The sequence below is a fragment of the Sphaeramia orbicularis genome, chromosome 2 (genome assembly GCF_902148855.1).
Source record: "Sphaeramia orbicularis chromosome 2, fSphaOr1.1, whole genome shotgun sequence".
Taxonomy (NCBI): Eukaryota; Metazoa; Chordata; class Actinopteri; order Kurtiformes; family Apogonidae; genus Sphaeramia; species Sphaeramia orbicularis.
The window spans coordinates 28,884,494-28,898,355 of record NC_043958.1 but is presented as its reverse complement, the minus strand read 5'-3'; the positions used below and the strand labels follow the sequence as shown (position 1 = coordinate 28,898,355).

At 35.9% G+C, this 13,862-nt stretch overlaps 1 protein-coding gene across 11 annotated transcripts in view; it reads right to left on the bottom strand.

Moving 5' to 3' along the window:
- Positions 1-4,758: 4,758 nt before the first annotated feature.
- The window catches only part of dock9b (dedicator of cytokinesis 9b), a 74,398-nt gene continuing 65,294 nt past the window's right edge, over positions 4,759-13,862 (bottom strand). For 6 of the 11 annotated variants that reach the window (XM_030154624.1, XM_030154682.1, XM_030154599.1 and 3 more), the window contains exons 46-53: positions 13,334-13,447; positions 13,138-13,143; positions 11,227-11,373; positions 9,866-10,076; positions 9,291-9,481; positions 7,711-7,811; positions 7,314-7,452; positions 4,759-5,790 (exon numbers count right to left, since the gene is read on the bottom strand). In XM_030154624.1, the coding sequence (XP_030010484.1) occupies positions 5,674-5,790; positions 7,314-7,452; positions 7,711-7,811; positions 9,291-9,481; positions 9,866-10,076; positions 11,227-11,373; positions 13,138-13,143; positions 13,334-13,447 (1,026 nt within the window). In that variant the 3' untranslated portion in view covers positions 4,759-5,673. Of the gene's footprint in view, positions 5,791-5,890; positions 5,899-7,313; positions 7,453-7,710; positions 7,812-9,290; positions 9,482-9,865; positions 10,077-11,226; positions 11,380-13,137; positions 13,144-13,332; positions 13,448-13,862 lie in introns of those variants that run through there. The other 5 variants (XM_030154665.1, XM_030154616.1, XM_030154673.1 and 2 more) reach the window with 3 other exon arrangements.

The following is a 13,862-nucleotide window of genomic DNA, read 5'->3' as shown; positions in this document are numbered from 1 at the left end:
GAGACGACTGACCCCTGTCCAGATCCACCACACGAAGACTGAGGTACAGTCAGGGGGGCTGCTTATGTAACCTCCTATAAAACCTGCAGGAACGCCCACGATGCTGGACACGGTACATACAGGTTGTCCAACTCCTCCCAAAGTGCAAGTCACCACTCACAGCAGCGCATTCTCCTCAACATAAGCATTGTTGTGTGTCTACGTGTGTGTGACAGTAATTACTTTATGGCTCAGGGAATAAGATGAGAGGGTCCTGGCAGATAAAGAGGACTGGTGAGGTCAGCTGATAAAGGTGCAAAATGCAACAACTGGCTTTTCAGTCTGATTCTGAGACAAGTGTCAAGTGTTATTATTTGACTATTCAGTTATGGCATTAAAATTAATGGTAACACTTTCTATGACGGCCATGTCTGTATTGCATTATAACTCATTTTGAACATACACTGATCAGCTATAAAATCATGAGTGAGACCATTGAAGTGGTAATAATGTTGATTATTTTGTCACAATGTGCAAGTATTAAGCAAAAAGTGAACATTTAAGCAGCAAAATGTTAAAGCAAAAGGCCAAATTGTAATAATGATGACTAGATGGGAGCATTCCCAAAACTGCAGGTCTTGTTGGGTGTTCCTGGTCTGCAGAGGTTAGTACCTATCAAAATGGTCTAAGGAAGGACAACCAGATGTCAACCCAAACGACCATCTGTGGGATGTGCTGGACAAACAAATCACTGAGGCCCCACGTTGCAACTAAAAGGACTTCAAGGATCAGGTGCAAACAAAAAATAAGGCAAGTGGTGATACCATTATGTTCCATCAGACAAGACTGGACTAAACCACTCCAGACCAGACAAAAACACCACAAAATAGTGATCAGTTAGTGAAAATAGCGACTGAAATACTATGAAATGCAAATCATACAAAAATATAAGTGTTATAAAATGTTATGAATACCTATATCACACTGTAACACATTATAAGACATGCTTATAGACATAGATAGATAGACACATAGACATGTTATGATAGAAATTGACTTACTAATGAGCTAATATTAATATCCAAAAACAGTGTGAACGATCTTAAATACATATAACTATGATTGTACAGTACTGTGGATGCAGTTTAATGTATTTTGAGCAGGTTTATACTGTGTTATAATTGCATTATAGATGTGGGCTTTTTCACTGCTGCAAAGATAATACAGCAAAGAAAAGAAAGCATTACTGAGCCACAGCTGATCAGTAACAAGCTAAAACAATGGCTTTCATAATATCCCAGAAGAGGAAAGAGATTGTTTTCAATATTTTAAGAGTGGCACCACTTGCACAACTTCTTGATTTAAGCAATACTTAATCTATCTTAAAAAACTGTTGTTAACTTGTTGCTTGATTTTGACATTTTTTGATTCAGCCCATATGGTCATTCAGTGACAGACTTTTTTGTTGTTTAATAAAATCAGGTTTGTTCTATTTAAGAATATTTAGCATTGTCCTGGTAGGGACAGTTTTGCAGTGCAGTGGTTTGAGGCTGGTTGTGTATTATTTCAATGAACAGCACTGACCAAAACATAAAAAGAAAGTATGTAGCATCATTCATCTTCAACATACATAAGATATAATCCACCTTACTAAATAAGACACACAAACACAATATGAAACACTAGCAGGACTCACGCTAGACACAAGATGTGTAGCAGCACAACCTCTAACAGTGGCACAAAGGGGTGTTTGTCCAGCACTAACACAACAACATGTGTGTGTATTTGTGGATGTGTGCTCTGTCAGTGATAAGAGGAGGGATTAGCAGCTCTTTTACATGACACAGAGAGCACAGTGGGGATTTTACAGGAGTCAGCATCCAGATTTCAGCCTCCTGTTTCTCTTCAGTGAGTGAACACAGCAGGCAGCTTCACTCTGGCATCCATCAACAATATGACAGTTTATGGGACAGACAAGCACATATCATCTCATAGGATTTTTTATCTTTGTGCATCAAAAAACAATATGGTCCACAGTTTTCTAAAAATGTGGTTCTTAGATTTATAACCCCAATTCCTAAACACTGGGACACTGTAAAATGTAAAAACAGAATATAGAGATTTGGAAAGTTAACCCTGTGGATGTAGAAGAGTGACTTCATGGTGGGATTTTGTAAATGTGGGATCTCATAAACAGAGATTTTATTCATCATACTAAGAAGAAATCTTATCAAATGTTTAAACTAAGACAATGTATGGCTTAAGAAACAAAATCAGGTAATTTTGCCTTTAATGGTGTCTAAATCTCAAAAAAGTTGAGATGATGGCAAGAAAAGACTTGGGCGTTGCTAAAAAGAAACAGCTTAAGGAACATTTTACAGCCGATTGGTTGAGTTGTCAACATGTGAGTAGAGAACTGCCTGTATAAGGAACATCTTAAAATAGAAGAGTCTCTCAGCGCTAAAGATGAGCAAACGTTCACCAATCAACAAAATCTATATCTACAAATTGTGGAAACATTTCAGAATAATGTTCCTTAATGTAAAATTGTGATGGCTTTGAATATCTCATCATCTACAATTCATAATACAATCAAAATATTTTAAAAATCTGAAGAAATCCCTAAGTGCAAAGGACAAGGCAATCTACAAATGCATTTATTATTACAGTATATATACAGGGTGGGGAAGCAAAATTTACAATATTTTGAGGCAGGGATTGAAAGACAGTGTATGACCAATTAGTTTATTGAAAGTCATGAGAATTTATTTGCCACAAGAAAATGTACATAATAGAAAATGTTTTTATTCTATGTGTCCTCCTTCTTTCTCAATAACTGCCTTCACACGCTTCCTGAAACTTACGCAAGTGTTCCTCAAATATTCGGGTGACAACTTCTCCCATTCTTCTTTAATAGTATCTTCCAGACTTTCTCGTAATAGTTTTGCTCATAGTCATTCTCTTCTTTCCATTATAAACAGTCTTTATGGACACTCCAACTATTTTTGAAATCTCCTTTGGTGTGACGAGTGCATTCAGCAAATCACACACTCTTTGACGTTTGCTTTCCTGATTACTCATATGGGCAAAAGTTTCTGAAAAGGTATGGATAATAGTGTTAGGTATGATTGTGACATCAATATATGTTTGGTTTCAACACAACTGACGTAGTGCCTGCTGAGAAAAAACAACTAAATGTTCATTGTAAATTTTGCTTCCCCACCCTGTAGAGTCTGGGTCCTGAACTCGTCTGCCTGCAGTCCAGACATGTCAATAACTGATAACATTTGGTACATCATGAAACAAAACAAAAATGACAGAGACGACCTAGGACTGCTGGGAAGTTAGAATCGTATAGCAGACAAGAATAGAACAAAATTCCTCTTCCAAAACTCCATCAACTGTTCTAGACATTTTGGATTGTTGTTAAATCCTTGCATTCTGTTTTATTTCCACTTTACTCAGTGGGAAAAGTTATTTGGAGCTGAGATTGAAGACAAAAATAGCTCTTAGGTATGCAAAATTTTAAGAAGGCACTGCACCTCAGCACCTGTTGCTTGAAGGAAGTTGAAGTAATATTAAGGGACATAGAAACCAATATTCTTAGTGTGAGAAATACACGACTAAATGCTGTGTTAATTAATTTTTAGGGTATAAAAGTTGTGTTTGCTCTCTTAATCTCACTGAGATTTTCACCTGATTAAATAAAGCATTATAACATCATTTCACATTAATCCTCATATTGCCTTAATTTGATGTTGCTTGTTTTATCATGCAGTCTTCCCACACAGCCTACTGAATTTTTAATGTTACATTATTCTGTAATTATTTTAGATCACTACACAATCCCTCTAAGATTTTTTTTTTTAGATGCAACAGTGAATATATGTTTTTCCTTCTAATGCTGCACTTTGTGTACTGATTCTAAGAGGCGCACACCATGAATGGATTATTGAATTGTATGGTATGATTGTTTTAAATGATGTATATTTTATATATATTATATTTTTATGTATGGTATGATTGTTTCAAATGATGTATATTTTATATATATTATATTTTTACGTATAGTATGATCATTTTAAATGATGTATATTTTATATATATTATATTTTTATGTATGGTATGATCGTTTGAGATGATGAACATTTTATACTTGTACTGCAATGTTGTGGAAGAGCCCAACTGGGGACTGGAGTTGAGAATTAGCACTAGCTATAAACTCTACATGCATCACGTCACCTGCAAACTTGTAATTATGTTTGACTGCATTGTCCCTGTCAAATAAATAAATAAATTACCATGCACCTATCATGTGCAAAAGGCAAATCAACCTCTTGAATCTTTACAATTATCTATTTGGCTAGTACCACATAGTACATTCACAGCAGTGTTAACCTACATATACTACTATGCATGAGTATTTTGAACTTAACCATAGCTACACATGACATCCATCATAAATCAGCCAACTTCTTTAACTAACAAAGAAGCTGCAACCTGTGCTGTAGAGTTGCTGCAAAAGCCTTTCTGACTGTTGAGTCTCATGGATAAGGGACATCCTTCAGTCCTGTCTAAAAGAAAACAAGAGCTCAATACTAAGAACTTAACGGCTGCTCCAAAGAGAATATTAAGTGCAATGTCAGAAATATTTCTGACATTAAAAACCTTCATCTTTAGCTGGGTGACATCTATGAAAGCTCAACTACACATGCCCCTCTCTCAGTAAAAAAAAAAAAAAATAGAAAATATAAGAGAATGACCTAAGACAAAGCAGAAGAAGAGACCATATAACATTTTATTTATAAGTCTGAAACATATTTACAGGAGCAGTCAATAAGTAAAAAGGTGTTTTTATTTTACGTCACAATTCATAAAAGGCCTCTCTCCATGACAGACAAAGAAACACAGGGGCAGATTACAAACAGTCTCACCCTTGTCTCACATTAAACAGTCTTTCTCTGACATCTTTGGCAAGAGAGCTGTCTGTGCAGAAGGTAGCCTCGATAACAATACAAAATATTGCACACGCTTTTCTTTACAGAATATAGGTTAAAACATTGTGGTTCTCTTGGCTTTACAAACACCTTTTCTTCATACATCGTTGGCCTAAAATAGAGTGATTAGTTCTTGACCTAGGTAAAAAGGAAAGATGCACTGCATATAAAAATACATCTGCTGTAACAGGACAAGGGAGAAGACTAGAAAATTAAATGTAAAAATACTGTGCAGTTATAGCAGATGCATGTTTCATTTCAAATAAAAGTCACTTAAAATATTCTCAAGCTGAATGTGAAAGAGAGGAAATGGGATCCCACTAACATGCAGATGTGTAAATACTGAAGCTGCTCATGTTTTTAACCTCTGGACAACATATGCTGGGTGGAGCTGGAGACACCAGGACAATTTAGATAACATGTTGTTGGTAACAGTACTGGATACACTTGCTGAGTCAACCCCATCTGGTACTAATGAAGGATAAAAACAACTATACAAAAGGATAAATTACTCACTTAATGATAAAAAGTTCACTGAAGTCTCCATAGGAAACAATCGATTACTGATAAAAAGGAGTGAGGGAACATATAGTCATAACTGATACCAGTGGGTTCTTGGAGTCTTTACTCTCAAATATCTTGACCGGCAGGTAGTTTATCCAATCATTAGTGGAGTTGGAGGCCGGAATTGTCTTTTTCAGAGGATGGTGGTCGAGCCATGAGGGTTGGCACTGGTTGGTGTGCTGCTGATGGCATTGAAAATGCCCAGAGAGTCAGACAGAGCACTCCTTGAGCCATCTTCGAATGGGTTTATCTGCAAGGAAATCATCAATTAGAAAGAAGCAGTAGGAATTTCTCTTTTACAGTCAGAAGCATACACTGTTTAATGTGATAAATAATTAAATCAGCATTACCATCCAATCTGCTTAGGCCAGCACAAAGAGAGCAGGAGACGAGAGGAATGGTTAGTAAATGAGAAGAGGTTATTCATTTTTAATGGGATATTTTTTATGTGTAAACCATGACTTATATACTTCATGTTTAGACAAAATTAAACATACTATGTAATTTTGCTTGATTACAGTGTGAAGTAGTGTGGGACCATGGGAGTTTTCATCACTAGTCCAGATCAAACTCTATGACAGAACTCTGGCTGAAATAACTTTTGTAGACAAGGTATTCTTGTATATTCAGATCTATCACCACATTTTGTTAGCTGTGAGTCACTGCTCTTGAAGCCCATTGTGTAATAGGTCTTAAAGTTACCTGGGTTGTTTGGGTGGTTCTTGGGTAGATTCAAAATGCAAAGACAGAGCATTTACCAAATAGTTCAAGAGAGAAGTGGTTGTTTGAAACGTGTGCATGAAGAAGCATTGCACAAAATTAACTAATCTCTACAGATGAAAATGGTACATAAAGAGAGCTATGTCAAGGCTAAAACATAACATTTTGAGAGTGTAGTTGCAGCTCAGAGGTTGTTGTTTTTTCACGCAGCGAGCAGGATAACATACAGATAGAGGATGGAAGGAGAATGAAAATCCTGCCACTGCACGACAGAGTCAGACTATGGACAAGTAAATGTCCATCCATCCATTTTCTGCATTGCTTATTTCTCATGAGGGTGACAAGTAAATAGTTTTATTTACTTTACATTTAGTAATGGTTGTATACTCATGTCATGCCACAACTGTCAATAGCGATGATGTTACACAATGACAAGTGACTCAAGTGAAAGTGTGATTTATTTAAATAAATATGGAAAACAGTCATTTTGAGACATAAAGAAATATCATAGCTTTAATAAGCATGTTCCATTATATGTCTAACAGAGGTATCAGTGGTAAGTAATATGTGGAGTTCACAAACCAACATATTTAAGCTATATCACTTTCATATCTGCTGTTAACTTTATCATGATTATACATTGTTCATTTATGCCATTCAACAATAATATCAATAGCATTCATTAATTCACCACTGGACTCTTAAACCACTACTCTGGCTTATGTGTCATACTTTATTTTGACAGCTGCCTGTAAAGTTAACATGTGTAGTTGTGTTGTGTTTTCAGGTATAAAAGGTGTTTAACGTCATTTACAGACAAAATCTTGTACCATTACTTCTGATTATTATTGTAATAATAATAATACATTTTATTTGTATAGCGCTTTTCATAGAACTCAGACACTTTACATACAGCAGACAAAAACAGAAACCAAACACATTAAAAACAGATAAAAAGCAGGTGCAAAAGGCAGGTATACAAATATAAAACAATTAAACATTAACATTAACAAACATTATTGTGTGGGTGTTTTCATCCATTATCTGTCCTACCTGTTCATGCATGATGTTTGAAAGCTCCCTGGTCAGGTCCCTGTAGTTGGCCTTCATCTCGTCATGATATTCCTGCTGGTCCTCTTTGATCAGCCGCTCATTCACTCCCAGTCCCTGACCACAGGCATCCACAAACTGCCTATGGGAAGACAAACAATTTATTTTAGTGCTATTTTGGAGCACTCTCCAGACCTGAGTCCCATTGAAACCTCTGGAAGGTGATCAAACAAAGCTGATCTGCTTGTATTTTTGCACCAGGAGTAGAATAAAACACATAATAATGTACAAGGCCAGGGAAAAGTATAAAGCCAGATTTATATAAATGTTCATCTGTATCATAGATAAGCTAATGCACTAAGATTGTTATTTTAAACAGACAGAAGACACTGATCAGTACCTGAAGACCTCCTTCAGCTGCTTGACCTTGTTGTCGGGGTATTTCTTGGCACTGCTGTCATCTAGGAAGGCTCTGGCATATGCAAGAGGGCCAGCATTTACCTGCAAAAATTAAGACCTAGTTATTCAACACATGGACTGTTTCAGTAAGTACTAAGACGGAGTACTGGTCATATAAACTCTAACTTAAGGGGGCAGTAAATGTCTGTATCTGCCTCCTGAAGGCTTTCCTGGTTCCATCACCAAATGCTACTTTGGGACCTTAAAGACCTAGAAGTAATTTTATGGTGACTTCCACATGAATTTCCCTCTACATTTATTCTGTCCTAAATGATTTATCAGTATTTATTAAATTAGTATCCTCTGTATTTTGCATTTTGTAATGAAAATCTGGTATTTTCCGATTATTAATTTACTGATCCTGTGAACGTTAATAGAAGCTCAGCATAAATTCAAAGATTATTAAATCAAAAGAGAGGAAAAACGGAATTTTTCAACAAAATATATATACGCTTATTTTAACTTAACATTAAAATAAGCGTCTACATCCCCTGTCATCTGTCAAACTACATGGGTTTTATTGGTGAATCATTGTTATAGAACATGATAGTATGTTCACTATGGAGCCTCTGAAATGGATCATATCTGATGGCCATGAAAAACTGGGACAATTAACTAACTGAATTATTTATATGGATTAGTGGTTCAGAAGTTATTAACCATTTTAGATCAGTAGATGTTTTTGGTCACTGGTAGGTGTTTATGTCGTTAACAATAAAGAGAAGCCTTTCTACAGGGAATCCTAAACCACATTTCCAATGCTGGTATCAGCTCAGCCTGGATAATACACCCTCAGTGCTGCTGGTCATCATAGCAACACTGCATAAAATACTGTAATGTCACAGCTCGGCTTAGTGTTCTACATCTCTACATGGTGACACATATATGCAATGATCCAGTGGCAATTCTGGATCTACCAATCTGTAGGATTTTATATCAAGTTTATTATTATAATGTCTGCAAAGGTGACACCAGATGTAACACCAGGTCTCACAAAATGTAAACGCCCATAAAGCCAAGGTGAGTCAAAATGAGTTCAACTAATAATATCAGAGGAACTGACCCACTAGTTGTATGCACTGAATTAAACCCTTCTACAAAAAGACAAAGTGGAAAATCCCACTGGAAATTGGGTTATTACTCAGAGGAAATGGACACTGAATAAGGGCTATTTTCTGTGTCTCCTGTAATAATCATCAATGCTGAAACTTCTGAGATTTGCACCACTATGTGTATGAAGAATATTTGGTTAAAAGCGTTTAAGATACGTCTTAAATTAAACTTGCAAGCATGAGTAATATAACTGCCTCATCTCTGGCACTACCTTTACATACTCTCAATACTTTTATGTAGCTTTGTTAACTCTGTAAAACATTTATGTCATATTTTAACACAATGTACTGTATGTTAAAGTACTGATGACTAGGACTACAAATGAAAATCAGCCACATTTACACAGATGTATAAGCTAAATGTTAATGAATGTGGGCTGTCGCTGGTAAATAAATGATTGAAATGTACCTGAACACTGATGCTGCCTTGCAGTTTAAGCTGCAGGCGGATCATGTCGACCTCAGAGGCCGAGCAGAGATGTCGCAGTTCGGCAACCTTGGCACTCATCTCATCTATGGCCACCTCAATGGGGCTCAGGTCTGTCTGGTGCTGATACATCACTGCTATACGCTTCTTCACATATGGAAAACAGTGAGTGGCTGCAAGGGGAGGGAAGGGATAATTAGCAAAGATAACAACTATGAAACTACTTGTGCATCACAACCAGGATATTATAGCATGTTCCACTGTGCATGTAAACAGCCACAGATTCTGTCCTACTGCCAACTCACTATCAGTCAGCACGATTATTAACATGCAAGATAGCACTTGAACTTTGAAATAAAGTGGACAGAACAGTAATAAATGTCACCTGGCCTTATCTGATCAACATTCAGGTGAGTGACAAGAAAGTGGGAAGCTTGAGAAGTCAGCAAAAACCAGGAAGATATTCTTATTTTCTACCTCCTATTACTGCTACTGTGATAAACTGGAAAAGGTTTATTTGTTTCCTTTATTTTTTCCTTATCTCATGTATGACCTACTGGTGAGAACAGTCCGCCGTTTACACTGCTCCTCCACACCTCCCTGTTTCTTGCCCGACACTGTAAATGGAGTCTCGAACACAAAGCGACGGATGTTATGGCTCTTCTCAAAGTCCGTCTTTCTGTCCTCCAGCTCCTTGTCATCTAGGTACGGCGTGACGTGGGTCACCTGTATGTAGGCGTACTTGGAGTCTAGGTCTTTTGGGTTAACCTGTGTGACCAGAGGAAATAATATTTTAACAAAAAAAAAGAGGATGAGCTCACTGGCTGTGGGTTATCAACTTTTTAACTTCTACTCTGTACATATCTGTACCGTCAGCTCTCACATATTCCAACCAGGCTCATTACTTTAGTTTTAATGCCTTTGAGGGGAATTATTGAGTACATTTATTCTCAATCATTGCACATCTTCCCAAAATCAAGATCAATTTCATCTTGAATGGACAATAACACATAAAAAGGCGATCAATTAAGCACTTTTTCTTAAACCTGGTGTTGGAAACCAAAACGGGTATTCAGTTGCCAGAGGAAAATATATACCAATAAGATGTGAAGTCATTTTTCTAATTAAGACAGAAGACTCTCCTGACCGAGGAGTAAAAGAAGGAACAAGATGAAAATGATGAAGACAAAAATTATATAAAAAGTGCAAAAAGTCAAAAATGGCACAAGAGACGTAAATAAAATAACACAAAAGAGACTCGGTAAAGTGTTTTAACAGAAGAAGAATCAATAAAAAAAAGTAGATTTATAGTAATTCAGAATATATTTCTGTAAGTTTGGGTCACGAGGATACACAGAATCAGGACTTTGGGTCTTGAGAAAAAGTTTGGGAACCACTACCTTATTGTAAATATCAGTGCATATCACACACACATAGCAAGATGAAATGGACAACAAATACAGACTGGACTGTAGAGAAAAGGTGTCATAATGAGCTGAACTGTTTTGCTGACAATTAAAACTGATTTGCATTTTTACTAATATCATGCAAGGTTCAACTAGCTTTCCACAGAAAAAGATCGTAGAAATTTCTTTCAAAGGCCTACTTTGACTTTTGCCCTTTTTTTTCCTTTGGTGATTTTACAGAAGTAATTTTTACCAAATACTGGTACATCTACCTGAGTGTGTGTGTACTTTTGCCACTTCTGTGAATGCACTGAGCACAAAAGTCTATATAAATGCATGCAAATTAAAGAGTGCCACTATGAAATAAACAAATTGGAAGTATGTTGAACTACGACCTTCCTTAACTGTCCATGAACTTTGAAAACTACCAACAATACTGTGATGACACATTAACCCATTACACAACTACCCTTTATAACCACATGTACAAACACACACAAACAAAAGCCCACCCTGCCAGAGTCTTGTATTATCTTGACGTTCTCCTGGCCAAACTTGTCTGAGTATAGTTTCAGGAGCCTCTGGGAAATCTCAGAAAGTGGAGTGAACTTTGGCTCCTTGTAGATATATTCCTTACCATCCTCATCCTCAAAGAAACCCTGCAGAATAGAAAAAGCCATCAGACGAAGGAGGCTAGACATGAATGCTGCCACTCACTACTACAGTTTTTTATTTGATGTAACAATTGCACAAAAGCAGCTCTTGGAATATACTGCATTTTAGAATTTAACACCCACACAGCAGATGTAAGAAAAAATAAAACATACCCAGAAGCATGGGCCTGACAATATTAACAGACAGATCTGAAAAATTTAAGAGACCAGTCCAAATTTCCAGACCTGAAGCCCATTGAAAACCTCTGGAATGTGATCAAGAAGAGGGTAGAAGAAACAAAGCTGAAGTGTTTGTATTTTTATGCCAGACATAACACAGAGCAGTCAGCAGCAATGTTGATAGAGATCATGTCAAGATGCACGAAAACTAAGGGATATTCCACTAAATTTTAATATCTTAACTCTTCATATGTAAAATATTAGGATTGATTTTTAAAAAGGTGCATTTGAGTTTTAATACAGGCAAACAATACACATTAGTATAGTGTTCTTGACCCTCACTCATGTTTTAGAAATGAGTGAATGAATGAACAACATTCTACAAAACAAATATTGTGTTTTAAGAAATATCAAGTTTTCTGAAAAAAATTTTTGACCCTCAAGATCATGGTACATAATATAAAATCACGACAAAAAACCAAAAAAACAATTGGACAATGAAAAAAAATTTAAATGGAACTAGCATTCCCTCGGATATTCAAATAATCAGACCGATAGTAAGAATATATTTAGAGACTAAAGACAGATATATTTAGGAATAATCCAGTTGTTCAGTATAACAAATCTGATTTTTCTACTGTATGTCCTGTTGTGTTACTTTGTAAAGTTCAGTTCTTTTTTGTCTATACAATTAACTGTGTACTGTTTCTAAATCAGTCTGTGCTTGTTTCTGAAACTATTTAATTATTTTTCTTTAAATTTTGACCAGTTGTCAATAGCTGCACAAAAACAACAGTTTTATTTGGAATTCTAGGATAATCCTGCCATAAAAGTGTCCATTTTACTCAAGCACACACACAGTAAGAGAGTAAAACCAGTGGTCTCTTAATTTTTGTCCAGAGCTGTAAATAGTAACATGCAAATAATAAAAAGGCATTGTAAAGCAAAGAGAAAACATGCAAACACCTCAACATTAATTAAACTGAAAACCCAAAGTTCACATAGGGGACTTCACAACCAGAAACAGAATCTGTAAAGGCTCATATTCATGTAACGATGACTCTTATTATGTACAAATACACAGATGAATATGTAGGTGGAAACAGGCATCTATAATCACAGACAGATGGGATCCCAGAGGTGAAATGTGATCAGGGTAAAGGTTAATGGGGAGTTTACCAAGAGCATAATGTATGATCACAGGAAAAAAAAAAATCTAAATGCACATTCATGCTTCTGAGCAGCTTAATAGATGCCAGGCAGTGTACAGCATTAACATTTTAACACAAATTAAGGATTTAGTTTTCTTAAGAACATGCAAACAGTGGTTGACAGTTACTAATACTTATACTGCACTACAGAGAAAGGGAAATATTGTACATTATACTCTAGTTAGAATAAATACCAAATAAATAAAGATATAAAATAAATAAAATATATCTAGTATTTTGAAGTTGCTGTATTTGCTTCTTCCACTACTGAATACAGATACTATCTGCCTCTATTCTCTTCTACTGTACAAACAATTCTCTATCAGATGCAGTACTTTGATGCAAGGGGAAAAGCACACAGCACAATAGAAACACTTACTGCCGCCTTGTGTGGGTAAAAAAACAGCAGAAAGAGAGAGAAGTTTGTTAAAAAAAGGTTTAGCAGATTCTATGTATGTGAGAAAGTGAATATTCATGCATACAAAAGGCAGGAGATAAGATATTTGGTATTAGTTATTAAATGGCTGTAGTTAACACATTAATCAACATAAGCATTTAGAACCAGGTCTGTTTACCTGTCCAAAGAAGGCCACCCTGAAGTACGTGCCCAGCAATCTTTTTCCAGTATGCATCACCTCCATCACTTTAGTATATGCACGGTGCAGCGTGTCATACAGATGTGTCAGTTTCTATTGCACACAAGTACAAAGTCACACAAACTGTTAAAAGAGTCAATAAAAAAAAACATGTAACAGTTGATGCTTTAGTTCCTGGTTCCACTGTGTGAGTATTTTACTTACTTTTACTATTAAAAATAAAGTGAACAAACTATAAAATGTATTTATGAGCATGTGAGCAAATGAGTTCAAGCAGTCTGGTTTTTCCCAACTAAAAGTTTACATCACAACCAGAGGTGGGAAGTAACTTTGTACAAATAGTTTATCACTGTCTTCAAGTAGAGATTTCACTTCTGTGTTTATTTCTACTTTTACTCCCTACATTACTGTTAGTCATTATTGAGTGGAATTATTGACTCTTTTTTATTTTTATTGTATTTATTTTAACAGACTTTTGTGGCATTTAGATATAAGAAATCCTTTATAA